General features: G+C 33.8%; 1 protein-coding gene across 1 annotated transcript in view; it reads right to left on the bottom strand.

Annotated features, from left to right (window-relative positions):
* ADGRL4 (adhesion G protein-coupled receptor L4) overlaps positions 1-15,572 on the bottom strand; it is a 116,474-nt gene that overhangs the window by 19,077 nt on the left and 81,825 nt on the right. Inside the window, exons 9-12 of the mRNA XM_003817342.5 lie at positions 11,885-12,058; positions 10,456-10,659; positions 8,109-8,329; positions 7,913-7,979 (exon numbers count right to left, since the gene is read on the bottom strand). Of these exons, the coding sequence (XP_003817390.4) occupies positions 7,913-7,979; positions 8,109-8,329; positions 10,456-10,659; positions 11,885-12,058 (666 nt within the window). The remainder of the gene's footprint in view (positions 1-7,912; positions 7,980-8,108; positions 8,330-10,455; positions 10,660-11,884; positions 12,059-15,572) is intronic.

Genomic DNA, 15,572 nt, shown 5'->3' with positions numbered 1-15,572 from the left:
TGAAGTAACTGTTTTGAAGGACAATTTGTAAATTTTAAAATCTGTATATACTTGCATTTCTACTTCTAAGAAGTAGTTCCTAATAATTTTATGTAATAGATACATGAAATTATATTGGAATAAAGATTCTCTGTGCAGTATTATTTGTAATAAGTAAACTTTGGAAATACATTAAATATTCTTCAATAGGAAAGTGTTAAATAAATTAGCACATAGTCATAATATACATGATAAAAAGAGGGTAGAACTGTATATTCTAACAAGGAACAATGAATATGATATATTACAGATAATAGACAATTCAGGTTTTTTGAATTTATAATCAAATATACACACAGCAGAGGTCTAAAAGGATACAGAGTAAATATTAAGAAAAATGTATTTATGGGGAGAATGAGTGTAGGATGGAATATTCACATTTTTACCTTGCACAGTCTTGTAATATTTGCATTTTTCCAATCTTTGGCAATTTGTGCTACTAAAAAATGTAATAAGAATGTCTTACATAATAACAGATATGTCTAAATGTGGCCCATCTTGTAAGAGTCATAAAAAATTCATTTTGAGTAGGTTTTAATAAGTATTTCCTGGTGAAAGGGAATTAGATTGTAGACATATAAAGGACAATTAGAGGTTACAACAAAAAGTGAGTGGAGTTCTGGTCAGATTTGAAAAGAAGTTGGTAAGAGTAGTGATACAGCAACACACAATTATGAGAGTTTTGATTTAAATTCAAATGAAACCTCACAGTTTTTAAATAAAATGCCTTACTTGGACATAGCTTAATTAGTATTTGCCTCAATCAAGCAAATGCTATTCTTCAATGCTGAATGTGTCTAGGGGAAACTTCAGTTTCTATTTAAAAGTGAAATTATTTTTATGAAGTCTTCTTTATAGTTGTGTACTTGAATCTAATCACTTACATAGTTTTAGTTTAAAGAATTGAGCACTGAAGATTAAAAATATTGAATAAAGAAATAAATTATGGAAATTATCTTCAGTTTGCAGCTTGCTTTACAAAGATTTATACATCTCTTTTTTGTACAGCTCAAGCTTTCAAAAAGCAAGACTAGGCCTTTTCAAGTACAGTCACAATCTTAACATTTTAAATGTAGTGATTCATAGATAGAATCAATGAGGTAACTGGTTCATATTTCAGAATTCTAAGAGATTTTTAATATTAATGAACCAAACACCTGAAGAATTACTTTAGTAAGATCAATGCAGAACATGTTACTGTTCAAATACCTAAGTAGTTAACACTTATCTGAACAGATTAAAAGCTTAAATATTTGTTTGAAACAACAGACATAATAATACATTAGTGTTGAACTAATTCTGTTCTTACTGATTTATATATTACCTCAAAGGCATTTTACATCATATTCCCAAACCAGGCAAGCCTCAGGGCTCCATTCATAAAAATAAGCAAATACCATTTAAGGCATTAGTCTGTAATTCTTACTCTAGAAGTCCTTACTCTATGGATAAACTGTAAGGATTCCATGTAGGAATGATTGGGATTAAAGATTGCTCTATAGAGATTTCTTTTCTGGAGCACAAGTCTTTCTAGATGTGTTCAGAGAAACGGTGAAAGCAATCTTAACCTTCATATAAGGCCATAAAAAATTTGCCCCTAATTACCTATTTAAATCTGAAGCTTCACTTATATTGTGTCTTTATTCTGGAAAATAAATATTATGTATTCTGTTAAGTTTCTATTGGTTTTCTTTGCAATATTTCATATTTACTTTGTTTTAGCTAAACTTTTTCTGGTATGGTGTACTAGAGACTTCTAACAAATTCTATATAGCAACAGACACATGTATAATAATCATATCTTGCTATAATTAAATACTGCTACTTATTCACTAATATTTTAAAAATCAAGATCTAAACACACACACACACACACACACACACACTATAGTTGGCTACACATACATTCCCTTGCATATAATGTTTTGCTGTAAAAATCATGGTTTTAAAATGTCTTTTTATTTAATTTTAATACAAAAATGTAGGTATAGGAATGCCATAAGATTATCCTCCAGAATGTTGTGCATTTTCCTTTTTTAATTGTTAAAAAATAAGTTAAAATTGTTATTGTTGTTTTTACCATAGCTGTGTTATGTAGGGCTGGCATCATTAACTTCATCTGCATATTAGGAACCCAAGGCTAGGGGTAGAAAAATAGCTTCAGAGAGATCACTTAATCTTGCTTCCTCATTTATTACCATCGATATTTTTAGTGGCTCAATTAAAATATACACATAATTACTGAAGACTTACTAGGCACTTCTATACTGCAGGGTGACCAAAAAGAGGGCCACAAAGTTTTACAGTTCTAGAGTCCATCACTCACAGAGGTTCCAATGTGAATGCAGCTCCCAAAGACCACATTGCAACTGTGACTCCTAAAGTTGTGCAACACAGTGGCACTGATTATTGAGCAAGATGATTATTGAGTAAGATGCGGTAAATAAATCAAGAAAGGCATAGCTCTATGATTGAGATGTAAACTAAAAATAAAATTTGAATCCCTTCATCAACTGAATAGACTCTGTTGTGCCAAGGAGACCCCAGAAAAACTTGAAAACTGAGTTCCTGGCCATGATGAGTTGGAAGGTCAAAAACACCTTGTTATACCCTCTCTCTTTTATGGTTTAGACAAGGGATTCCCAAACCCCAGGCCATGAACCAGTACCGCCTGAGCTCCCATCCTGTCAAATCATCAGCAGCATTAGCTTCTCATAGGAGGGCAAACCCTATTGTGCAATGTGCATGCTAGGGATCTAAGCTACATGCTCCTTATGAGAATCTAATGCCAATTACCCCTCCTCAACAATCTGTGGAAAAATCGTCTTCCACAAAACTGGTCCCTGTTGCCAAAAAGTTGGGGATTGCTGATTTAAAAACAATAGCTGGCTGCATTAATGTTAAAATAGGAGGTCATAAAACTGCCAGAACAGACTCTTTGTGGCAATATGATACCAAATTATAAACAGGACCTAAGGCTATGCCAGGCCAGGGTAAGTCATGCACCCCTACACTTTAAAAAAAATTGGCAAATGTGAACTAATTAAACTAAAAAGCTTCTGCACAGCAAAACAATCAACAGAATAAACAGACAACCTATGGAATGGAAGAAAATATTTGCAAATTATGCATCTGACAAAAGTCTAATTCCAGAACTATAAGGAACTTAAACAAATTTAGAAGAAGGAAAAACAAACAACCCCATTACAATGGGGACAAGGGACATGAAGAGACACTGTTCAAAAGGAAACATACACATGGCCAACAAGCATATGAAAAAATGTTCACTGTCACTAATCATCAGAGCAATGCAAATCAAAACCACAGTGAGATATCATCTCACACCAGTCAGAATGGCTATTATTAAAAGGTCAAAAAATTACAGACGCTGGTGAAGTTGGGGAGAAAAAGGAATGGTTATACACTGTTGGTGGGAGTATAAATTAGTTCAACTATTGTGGAAGACAGGGTGGTGATTCCTCAAAGACCTAAAAACAGAACAACCATTTGACCCAGCAATCCCATTACTGGGTATATACCCAAAAGAATATAAATTGTTCTATCATAAAGACACATGTTCACTGCAGCACTATTCACAATAGCAAAGACACAGTATAAACTAAATGCCCATCAGTGGTAGACTGAATAAAGAAAACATACATATACACCATGGAATACTATGCAGTCAGAAAAAGAATGAGTTCATGTCCTTTGCAGGGTAGTGGATGGAACTGGAGGTCATTATCCTTTGCAAACTAATGCAGGAACAGAAAACCAAATACCACATGCTCTCACTTATAAGTGGGAGCCAAATGATGAGAACACATGGACACAAAGATGGGAACAGCAGACATTGGCGCCTACTTGAGTGTAGAAGATGAAAGGAGGGAGAAGATCAGGTAAAATCACTAATGGGTACTAGGCTTAATACCTGCATGATGAAATAATCCATACAACAAATCCGCATGACACAAGTTTACTTATGTAAAAAACCTGCACATGTACCCTTGAACTTAAAATAAAAGTTAAATAAAATAAAACAAAACAAAGCATAAATTAAAATAAAACCTCTTATTTTTGTTCTGAATACTAAGCATCCTAGTGAGAGATAGCAAGGGCCTGACTACAAACATGGAGGAGAATAAATGGATGAGTTTATTTGTGGAGGTAAAAAATTGTTTAGTAGTTAATGACAATCTGGACTAATGTATTTTAAAAAGATGATTCTTGAATACTGTGAATAATGCTGATTCTTCAGTTGATGTCTGGTATTGCCTGGTTTACAATGCTAACTACTTCTTGTTTTGCCGTTTGTTCTCCCTCAAAAGGAATCTGGCATGCTTATAAGGGCTGCTTGCTTTAGTACACACTTGCAATCCTCTGCCCTTTCGCAATCATATAAAGTAGAACCTGCTTCTTGTCACATCCACAAACAAGGTCCTCCACCTCAATGAAGACTTTTGAATGTCTATGATATATATACTGATCTCGCCACATCTTACCAGTATGACTTATATTGTAATTATATACTTTCCTTTATCATGTGTGTTGTCTTTTTTCCTCTCATTCATACTGTAGTGGGCAGAAGATATTTCTTATATTTTCTTTGTCTTTCTATCATGTCCAGAGCACCCAATTAACACGGTGAACTTAATCATATGGTTTGGGTCTTTACCTAGCAGGATATTCTAAAGCATAGGATGCAAATTCTTAATCAGTAGGTCATTGCTATCCCCAAAATGGCAAGTGGTGATCAATTTTGAACATCTGATCATTTGATGTTCATCTGATCATTTGAACATTTGAACATTCCTACTTCACCAAGGAATCTCTACTTGGTGAAGTAGAGATTTTTTTAGGTGACATAAAAGTTACTTTTTTTTTCTTCAGGGACTGCCATAAATTTACATGCCATAGCTTTTAGTAATTTTAGACTTTTTAAAATCTGGTGTTTACTTCTTTTTCCTTTCCAGATATTTGAAGCGTATGTGTTTGAGTAGGGGCAGAGTAGTTGGTTCTGAGATACTGGTCTTCTACTGCTAGGGATCCACAACTCTGCACTTGGAGGGTAGAAGGATCTGACCACCAGTTGTTATGGGGGAGCTGCATGATATAATTTTGGTTTAGTCTGGTTCTTATTACCATTGCTAGTCGTGGCTTAAGAGACAGTCTTCACTTTGATGGTATGCATAATTTACTTGGTGATCACAGTATTTCATTTCCATCTTGGTCTCTTCTATTCTTCAAAGATGAATATCCATACTCCATTCAACCCATTCTCTTCATTGTACATATCTTCACATGACCCAGGCAGACCTGCAACTTCTTTTCCTTTCTCCGACTTATCTTTGTGTATAGAATAGCTCAAGTCTTTGAGTTTCACCCTATCATTTTATTACTAGGGACACTGCATAATAATCTTTTCTGTCCCTGCTGTTGAAGAATACTCCAGTAAGCACATTGCCTGCAGGAAACTCCGTACAAAAGCAGGTGCTAGTCTCTAGGTTCACATTTGGCTCGAAATCAGGGGATATATGGCAAACTCTCATGAAAAATGCTCATTATAATCTGGTATTCTTATATCCCAGGGACACATGAAAATTATACAGTCATTCTAGCAATGTGAGATCAGGATGATAATTTTACTCTTACTATTTTGATTCCATGCTCTGCAAACTTTTTTGAGTGTTCCTCCACATCTTGTCTTCAGGGGATAGGGAAACACCATCATTTTTTCTTATTGGTAGAGAAAAGAAAAACTTCTAATAGAGAACATTGTCCTCCCCTAAAGGCCAAGCATGCCTAACTCTGAGCCATCATCCACTGAGCTCCCTTCTCCAGTCCTCTCACGGGGCTATAGCTGGTGTTTCTCTTTAATTGTATGACCCATGGAAAGAGCAGGCCTAAACTGTTGGTGGTTCTTTTTTAAATGTTTGGTGTTCAATATTTCTTTGACTTTATCTTTGAACTAGACACTATTCTTGGGCAACAGGAAAAATGTCATCTAACATTGTGTTATACAGCTGAATAATAATAGTAATATGCAAGCATTAGCACAGAAGAACAAAGATAACTGGAGATAAATAATTCACTTTGATTCAATAATTATCCAAGAATTTCTTAGTATTTAAAAAAGATATTATAAAAGATGAGAAATATTTAATTGTAGAAATTGTAGAGTAAAACTGAGGGGCCTAGCTCATTTTTTAAATAGACTGACCCTCTGGTTAACCTGGAAATGATTATCATACAGAGACTGTATGGGAGATAAATTGGCTCATTAGCTCCAGACTAGAACAATGTGACAGTGTTCATTTAGACTTCTAGAAAAGTTTTCAGGACTCATTTTTAAATAATTTCATCTAAATTCTCTGTATCTTACCATAAAATAATCCAAATTAGCCTTACACAAGCAACTGTTAAAAACTATTTCAAAGAATACTTCCCCTTTCTTATTTTAGAGAAGTATGCTCCTGTTTTTGTTGTTTTAATATAATTTCTATCATGCTACTTTTTATCTAAACAATAAGAGGCATTGCTCCACGGACCTTTCACATGTACAAAACAATGGCAAAGATGGATTTTCCTATGGTGAGAAAATCAGTAAAATTAGGATACGCCATCACATGAAATACTCATATCAGGGCAATCCATAAAAATATGTGAGTGGGACACCATTTTATATTCTTATGTGGGTTGGAAATTTTGGAGTCATAATAAATTAACTCAACTTGTTTTAGCTTAAATCTTGCTCTTGGTTTTTCTTTTATAAAACATTGTTTGATTTATTGTGAGAATTATAAATGAGTTTTTGTGATGAGTAGAAAGTATACTTTATGAATGCCCTTGATTTCACCCACACCATTGCAAAATAAAGCTTGATGAAAATTCTCTGCTTTGCATTTCAGGTCCTTCTTCATTTAGCAGTACCCTCACAACCATAAAAAACTCAAAGGAAAGAGGAAGACAGAAAAAGAAATTCAAAGAGATGGCTAGTTTATGGTCAACACATATGGAATAAAGTTGTCCAAAATATTGCCATAACTTCTCTACTGACAATTCATTCCACTCTAGAGTTTTGTCAGACCTCCCAGATTCACTGACAGACTATTATATTTAGAAAGACTGTTGAAAACTTTCAGGACTTAGAAATGCTCTTCAGACATACAAAAATGTCTTTATTTAGAATGGAACATATAATGCCTGCCAAATTTGTAGGTTTGAAACCACTTCCAATAAGAATTAAAAGGCCCTCTTCCTTGCTGAAATAGGACTATCTCAATATATGACTTGTCTGTTCATGAGAAATAGTGGGTTCTTGTCTCTGATGTTGCAATTTAGTTTAAAATCACTTTATGATGACAGGGTACATAAAGATGATAAAACTATAAAGATGACAGTCTAATCTTCAAAGATGACCGATCATCGATAAAAGATTAAATAACGTAAACATCTAAAATGCCAAATTATCAGCTGGTTGGCACACTCTCTGTGTTGAAGCATGCCGAGGTATTACTGATAAGCAAAAAATGCTTTTTCCTCTATGTTATGCAGACATCTATACTCCATCAAGAGGGGCAAATGAATTGTAATAGCTTTGAATTTAAAAGCTATACATGATTTCTTTGTATTTAAAAAGTATTATTATATTTTATATTTAAAAAGTATATATTAAAAAATGTATAAAAGCTATACATGATTTAAAAGATATACATGTATTTTTTAATTACAGTATATGTAAAATGCTGATAAGTGATATATTGTAAAATATTCAAATTCTTCTTTTTTAGAATAACACCTTATTGCTGGAAATTTTAAGCACCCTATGATCATCACTTTTTTGAATTGTAATAACAATTTTATATATACATACAAGAATGATTAGGCATGCTGGTCCTATAAAACTCCAAATAAAGTTGTTTTCGGTGCTAAGCCAACATCTGAAAAGTAAATAAAAGATAGAATCTATAAATATGTTTGCATGTACGTTAACATAGCAAAATTATCAAAGATATGCAAAGCACATTCAAAATTGTATTTCAAATGCTCATGAAATCATTTTAACTTACACTTTGGTGGTGCCATAATATCTGTATCCTAGTGCTGCCGAAAATCCAACTACCACGGCTGGGCTTAGATAGCCAAAGATATAAAAATTCTTGTGCAAAAATCCCTTGTTGTAGATGACACCCACAACAATGAGATAGAGATGTATGCCTTCAATGCACATCCATGCAAAAGCAGCTAAAAAGAAATAGTGCAGCAGTCCGGCAATGATTGAACAGAAGAGCTAGAAATCAAAGAAAAAAAAATTGTCAGTGTTTGTTTTAAAATTATCATAACATACAATCTCTACTTTTGCTGTAAATCACAACTTTCTTTATACTATAAAGTATGCCACTTTATATAATGATTAGTCATATTAAAATACCATGTCAGTTCTTAAAGATTTAGAAAAACAACTGCGCTTCATCAACGTGAAATATTAACCAATCTTGTGATAGAACTGTTACTGTTTTTGTCCAGAGGTTTGTAACTTTTATATATTTATCTTATGTGATAAATTGTGGATTATTCTCATGTAAACCATGGTATCTTGGTGAATATGTTAGGATTTAAGTTGATTTCTGTTTTGGAGATGCCTCTCTTTTCCTTTATTTTATTCATGCTCAAAGAATGAAAATGACTCACAATACTCTGCTAGACAAAAGAAAATAAATATCTTAGATGACAAAAATAAAATTTACAAAGTAGATTAATAATATATTTCATCAAAATATCCATTATAGAATTACTTTCAACTGTTAAGATTATCTTGTAAATTTGAGATGGCTTTCACTTAAACATACTTTTCAGTGTTTATTTCTCATCTTGAGCTAAAGTTAGACCTATAAGAAATAACAGAAAAAGAAGTAGTTACACTTTCCATACTAGTAAAGCTAAAGGTATATATCATGGGAGAGATAACATAATACATACTTATGTACCTATCCCATTAAAAAAACAGAATATAATTCAAGATGAATGAGATGACATAGTAAAATATGTTAGAGAGTACTCTATAAGGCTGGGGAACAGAAAGATCATTGGCAATTAAAATTTGGAAATCACTTTAGCAAGGAAGTGAGATTTGAGATATGACTGGGAAAATGGGACAAATTTAATAGGTGAAAAGTAGTTGAAAGTAAACACTACAATGAGTAATTTTGGGGTGAAGATAATGGTGGAAGGTAACTGAAAGAGGAACTAGGCATTGGAGGATAGTGGGAGATACATAAAATTGAAAAGTGTTACGAATACCACTGCAAAACATAAAAATAGATAAGGAGTTTACAGTCTAGTGTATACTATTTAAAATAAACACTTCTTGCCATCTACTTCAGAAGAAAACCTTGCTAACTGATTGTTAGTTTCAGTCTTTGAAAGATTTCTAAGAATGGAAATATGGAGGCAATTTCACTTTTTGTGGTCATGAGAATACACTTCTCCAATCTCCAACTGCAAGGAGTGCAACTGACCTAAGGCTTCAGCTGCAGCTGTAGGAAATCCATTGCTGTTCCCACTTCCCATAGGCTGCTGCCAGCCCATGACTGAGCACAGTAGGATTACTGCTGTGAGAGAAAAAGGATTCCTCTTACAAAGGATTCCTGCTTCTGAGAGACAAAATGATTCCCCTGACAGGTAACGTTGGCTCAAGGACTTCCGAGAGGACTCCTTGACACCTGTGCTGACTTTTCCTTAGAACTGCGTTACTGTGTGGAATGCTTTTGCCCACTCTTCTTTTCTTCCCTCAGGATCATACCTGAATCTTGGTCTGATAGCTCTCCAAGCCTCTCTCTTCCCATTTGCTCTCCCCAGCAATTCCCTTAATAAATCTATTGCATACTTAACCCCATCTTAACAGCTGCTTCTAGGAGGACCCAGACCAATACAATATGAAACTTTTTGGGAAGGTTCAAATGGTTCAAAATCAATAATCTTGGGAAATGGGAAGTTAGAAAAGATACTAGGTAAAACCAATTTATCACATTCCAACCTACAAACTGTAACTGCATTTATGTTCAGTCCCTATTCTAAGATAAAGTTTATTTCTAATTCTCTCTCTCCTTGGCCTTTGTTTAATGTCCATTTAAAAACAAAACAGAACAACAAAAAAGTATTTATTCAGTTTGTTGCAAAGTTTTAACTTGTCCCAATAATTCATCATAATGAGGGCCATTTTTGCTGAATGGACTTGATAAGTAGTTTGCTTAGCTGTGTTAGCATTATCAGACTTAGAAAGGATAGCTGAAGAACAAATTATAGAGTATGTCTGTCCCATTAAACCCTAAATTACAATTAATGTTTCTAGGACATATACATTTAAGAAAGTACACATATCATAGGACAAAAATAGAGATTAGGATGCCTACATACCTTATTAGTATTTGTATTGATCCCAACAAGAAAAACAAGTTCAGCAAGAAATAGACTACAGCAAAGATTTTTGTGAATTGTTGTCCTGGTGCTTTGAATTTCACTGAAGAACCAGAAGGTAAAAATGCATATGGCAAGACAAATCAGTGAAATAATTATTCCTAGTTGAGTGATCCTTGTAAGAATATTATAATCTTTAATACCCTAAGGGAAAATAATAATAAAGCTGTTAAAAAAATAACTCAGTAAGTTGTCAAAGGAACTACAACATATAATGAACTTCCTTTTTTGGTGAAACATTAATCAAAATGTTCATAAAATGTAAAAATATAAATGTGCATTTAGATGAGAAAAATTTTGTACTTTTGAAAATCCTCAATATCCACATAAATCTGATGTAAATCATGTAGCACTTTAACAGTTCTGTAATTGGTGATTTTTTTTCTAGGCATAGTATTAGTATTAGTACATGGTTTAACAATGTTATCGTCATTAATTTCACTACATTAGAAAGGCAATCGATTATTATAATGTGAACATGGTTAATTAAAACAGATTTATCAATGGTAAGACTAAGTCTTATGTCTATGCAGTGATTCATCTAAAACATGTGAAACAAAGGTGTTAGCAATGCAGAATATAAGAATTATCAAGTAATATTGTTCAGAAACTTTGAAATAGAAAATGCTGGTTTTATCCTAACTAGATGAATACTTATGTTTATATACGGAATAGATGTTCATTTGCTTAAGTTCAGGAAAAAATCATTGTTAGGACTGACATTATGTTTAGGTAGATTTATTTGGTTACTTTATATATTTAATGATAGATTATAAATAAATATATTAAAATGGAGATGATAGCACAGAGCTATAAAATAAGAAATTATGTGATAAGTATACAATGTAAGTAAGATATTACAAAAGTAAGATAAATGTCATGAAACTATTCACCTTAGAGAGATTCTTCATGTTTAAAAATCTTGTGGGGTTCTACATTGCTAAAAACATGATGTTAGTTATAAGTGTGCTAATACTTATTGCCCAACTGTCAAATATTTTCAGGAGCTTTGTCATGAGTAAAAATAAACTGTCATCACAAAAAAGTGCCTTTAAATTCCGTGATACATTAAAATGGGCAAATGGCTCTTGAAAGCAGCATTACAAGCTAATTTAATATGTAATCTACCAGATATTACAGACTAGATAAGTCTTAGACTAGAAATAATCTTAAATGCATACTAGATATGTTTCAGAAGGTAGGTAGGAAAACAGACAGAAAGAAAGATCCCGTTGGGGTTTTATCTCTTATACTAAATGTGCTATCTAAACCCAAGAAAAATATATAAAAAATTAAATATTGTCTTGAATGACACGGAAAAAAAAAGAAAAAGCAACATTTATAAATATGAAGGGGAAAATTATCTTACAATGGAAGGACCAGAGGACATCAAAATTGCAAAATGTGTCAGGTGATTACAGCAGCATGAGGTGTGGGTCTCATTTGAGTATGTCAGCTCACAGCCCTCTGAAGACCAGCTGCCATTCATGGTATCAGGTGAGTAATTCCAAAATGCACATAGACTCTTATACCTATCTGTGACCTGAAAAAAAGATACTTTACTGATGAAAAAAGAGAAAAAGTTACATACATAGTATTGCTTTTGTCATATTTAAAATACCACTAATGTGATTGAAACAATGCCTTAACAGTGAAACACAAAACAAATTATAACAAATATAGGCTGCTATGTGGCAGAATGGAAATTTATATTGCAACAATGCTATATTTTATCAATTTTGTCTCACAAACGTGTGGTAATTTTCATTACAGTAAATTACTCATGTCATTTACCACAGTGCATAATTATCATATGTATCTTTATTCAATACATGTTTGTTGAGTATTTTCTAGATGTTTATCATTAATCCAGGTACTAAAAATACAACAGTGAACAAAACAGAAAAAGTTGTTTGCATTGTTGACATTAAATTCTAGTTAGAGATGAAAAATTATTCAATGAGAAAAGTAACCCTGGGTAAGAAGAAAGAAAGTGATATGGAGGGTTGTCCAAGGGGACGTCTCCTAGATTATGTCTAAGCAGGTACTTCGATGAAGTGAAGGGGGGAGTCCAACAGACTTGGGAACAGAGGGTTCCAAACAGTTGGAAATGCAAATGGACAAGCTTTGAAGTGAGGCTGACCAGAGGCATTCCAGAAACTTGTAGAAGCCAGTTAAGTTAGAGCACAGTGAGTGAGGTAAAGAATAGTGAAGACAAGATCAGATACAAACATGGGACAGATGACACACAGACTGTGTGATAGTTATTCAATAAACCGTGGAATTCTCCTTATCATACTTTTATATTAACTAATCATAACACTATACCTAATGTATGGTTTAATAATAATTTATCAATAAAATGTTGAACTTGTAGAAATAAAAACTGTTTAGTTGTATAACAATTTACACTTAACTAGGTGCTTGCTTCCTTATTTTGTTTGGTTTGACCCTCATAAACCTTCTCTGAGATAAATGCTATATTATGTTAAGAGGCCGAGATATGTGATTTTAAGGTGTACTTAAGACTAAACACTGATAGATGGAGTAATATAGAATCAAACTCAAATTTTCAGACAAATATTTATTAAAGAAAACATGTCTTGAGTGTCAAATGTATGATATATACTGTTCAAGGAGTAAGGATTATCAGTCAAAAAGATAAAGTATCAGCTCTTCAAGGATGATAGAAACTCAGATGATTTAAATATAATAAGATAATTGTTTTAATGGGATAGATGCTAAATACAACCCTTAGGTCAACAGTTGGAGCACTGAAAAAAACTGTGAGTTTGTCTGGAATGAGTCTGGAAAGATAATTGAGTTAAAATTGGAGAGATTGCTAGAAGTTTGTCAAGGAGGTCAAGCTATATGAAGAAAATTGAAATTCTTTTAGTTCCTAAAAGAGCCTGGGAAGTGCCTAATTCTAGAGAAAGTAGAGGGACTCAAGAATTGAGGAGCCAGACTGAGCTGTGATTGTGCGTACCATTAAAAAACAGAGTTAAGTGAGGGTCTGTTTACACACTGGTCTCCCATCATGCCCTACCATATTTTCTTAATTTTCCTAATCCTTTCAACCAGACTTCTGTCTGGGGTAGATAGGAAAGGAAAAACATTTCTTCCTAAGAAACGGATTGGCTCAAAATAAACTGTTTTGGGTACTGACATTCGGGATCTTCCAATGCCATGGCCAGGAGCCTGCCCGATGAAAACTCTAGTGAAGCACACCACTGCCACAAGGTCAGGAGAGCACACCGTGTCTCATTATTAAATGTGAATGGGTGGTCATGAACCCCCAGACATCTGAGGACAAGCTCCAACAGGAAAGACAGAGAACCAAGATGAACAATCCAAACAAAGAAAGTCAAGAGCAAGATGATGCAGGAAGCAGAAAATAGCTTTTTTAAAAAAAATATATAAATAATATCTCAGAGAGATGAGATACTGTACCCATTAAACAAAATCAGGATTGAAAAAATAAAGTTTCTCAGTGAAAATAAAGTATAAAGTGAAAATAAAGTATAAAGTGAAAATAAAGTATAAAGTAAAAATAAAAAATATTAGGAGAAAAATTAAAAATAGGAATGAAAAAGTTTAAAAACTCCAAATATTAGAAGCTCTGCTGGGAAGTCTAATAAATACTAAGAGGAACATAAAAAGAGAGCAGAGATACTGTACAGGGAGAGATTACCAAGAAATCATTGTAGAAAATTCCCTAAAACTGAAGACCATACATTTTCAGACTGAAAAGACTCACAAAATGTTTACTGCAATTAATGAAGGAAGATTCACACCAAAGTACATCTTAAAGATTTTGGAATACTGAGAATAAAGATCCCAAAACTTTACAAGAGAGATAAAGAGAAAGAGACTGATTGCATTCAAAAGACAATAAATTTTAATTAAAATATTAATTGCATTCAACTTCTCCAGGTTACCCTTGAAAGCTGAAAGACATATGAACGAGATCTAGAAAGATCTGAGAAAAAAAATATAACTCTGTACCATGGTATTTATCTAACTAATATAAGGGTAAGGTAGAAAATATATTTTTGTGTGTCTGTGTGTATATGTATATTTATATAAAATCTGATAATGCAAGAGCTTAAAAAATTGACCTTCTCTGCTTCCTCTTTCAAATGGCCACTGGAGAATATGCCACCAAAATACATATATAAACTAAGAAAGAGGAAGACATTGCTGGAGGAAACATGGCATCTGACACAGGAGAGGAGAGAGGTGAATGCTGAATGTTATGTGAAAATGATGGGGGAAGGGAAGGCATGCCCGGGCTGATAAATGACCCAGGGGTAGATCATCTAGACAGCATCAAGGCTACAGAGCCTTGGAAAGGATGTCTCCAAGACAACAAACTGGCTGATAGATAAGTTTACATGTCTGAATGTTTTGAAAAGAGATTTATAATTCTGTCAAAGATTTTGGAGACAAATTAACAATGGATAAATAGAAATTTAAGCAAGTGAAAATAAAGGAATTTATTAACACCAGGGAAATGATTGAGCTCCATGATTCAGTTGTGAATAACACACCAATTTATAGTATTATAAACACTGAAAACTGATTTAACCAAAAATCGGAGGTAAGCATGAGCGGATGGATAGTTGAGGGAGTGTGTGTATCACAGCAGAAGATGTGTGTAAGAAAACTAAATCTGAGTCTTCCATAGATGGAAGTCAGCAGATTACATCTACTTTTTAGAAGCTTAAGATAAAAGGAGTTATTGGCCGGGCGCGGTGGCTCACGCCTGTAATCCCAGCACTTTGGGAGGCCGAGGCGGGCGGATCACGAGGTCAGGAGATCGAGACCATCCTGGCTAACACGGTGAAACCCCGTCTCTACTAAAAATACAAAAAATTAGCCGGGCGTGGTAGCGGGCGCCTGTAGTCCCAGCTACTCGGGAGGCTGAGGCAGGAGAATGGCGTGAACCCGGGAGGCGGAGCTTGCAGTGAGCCGAGATCGCGCCACTGCACTCCAGCCTGGGCGACAGAGCGAGACTCCATCTCAAAAAAAAAAAAAGGAGTTATTAATTTTTGTTT

Source organism: Pan paniscus, chromosome 1 (genome assembly GCF_029289425.2).
Source record: "Pan paniscus chromosome 1, NHGRI_mPanPan1-v2.0_pri, whole genome shotgun sequence".
NCBI lineage: Eukaryota > Metazoa > Chordata > Mammalia > Primates > Hominidae > Pan > Pan paniscus.
The sequence above is the reverse complement of the archived record's forward strand: the minus strand, read 5'-3'. Positions and strand labels throughout refer to the sequence as shown.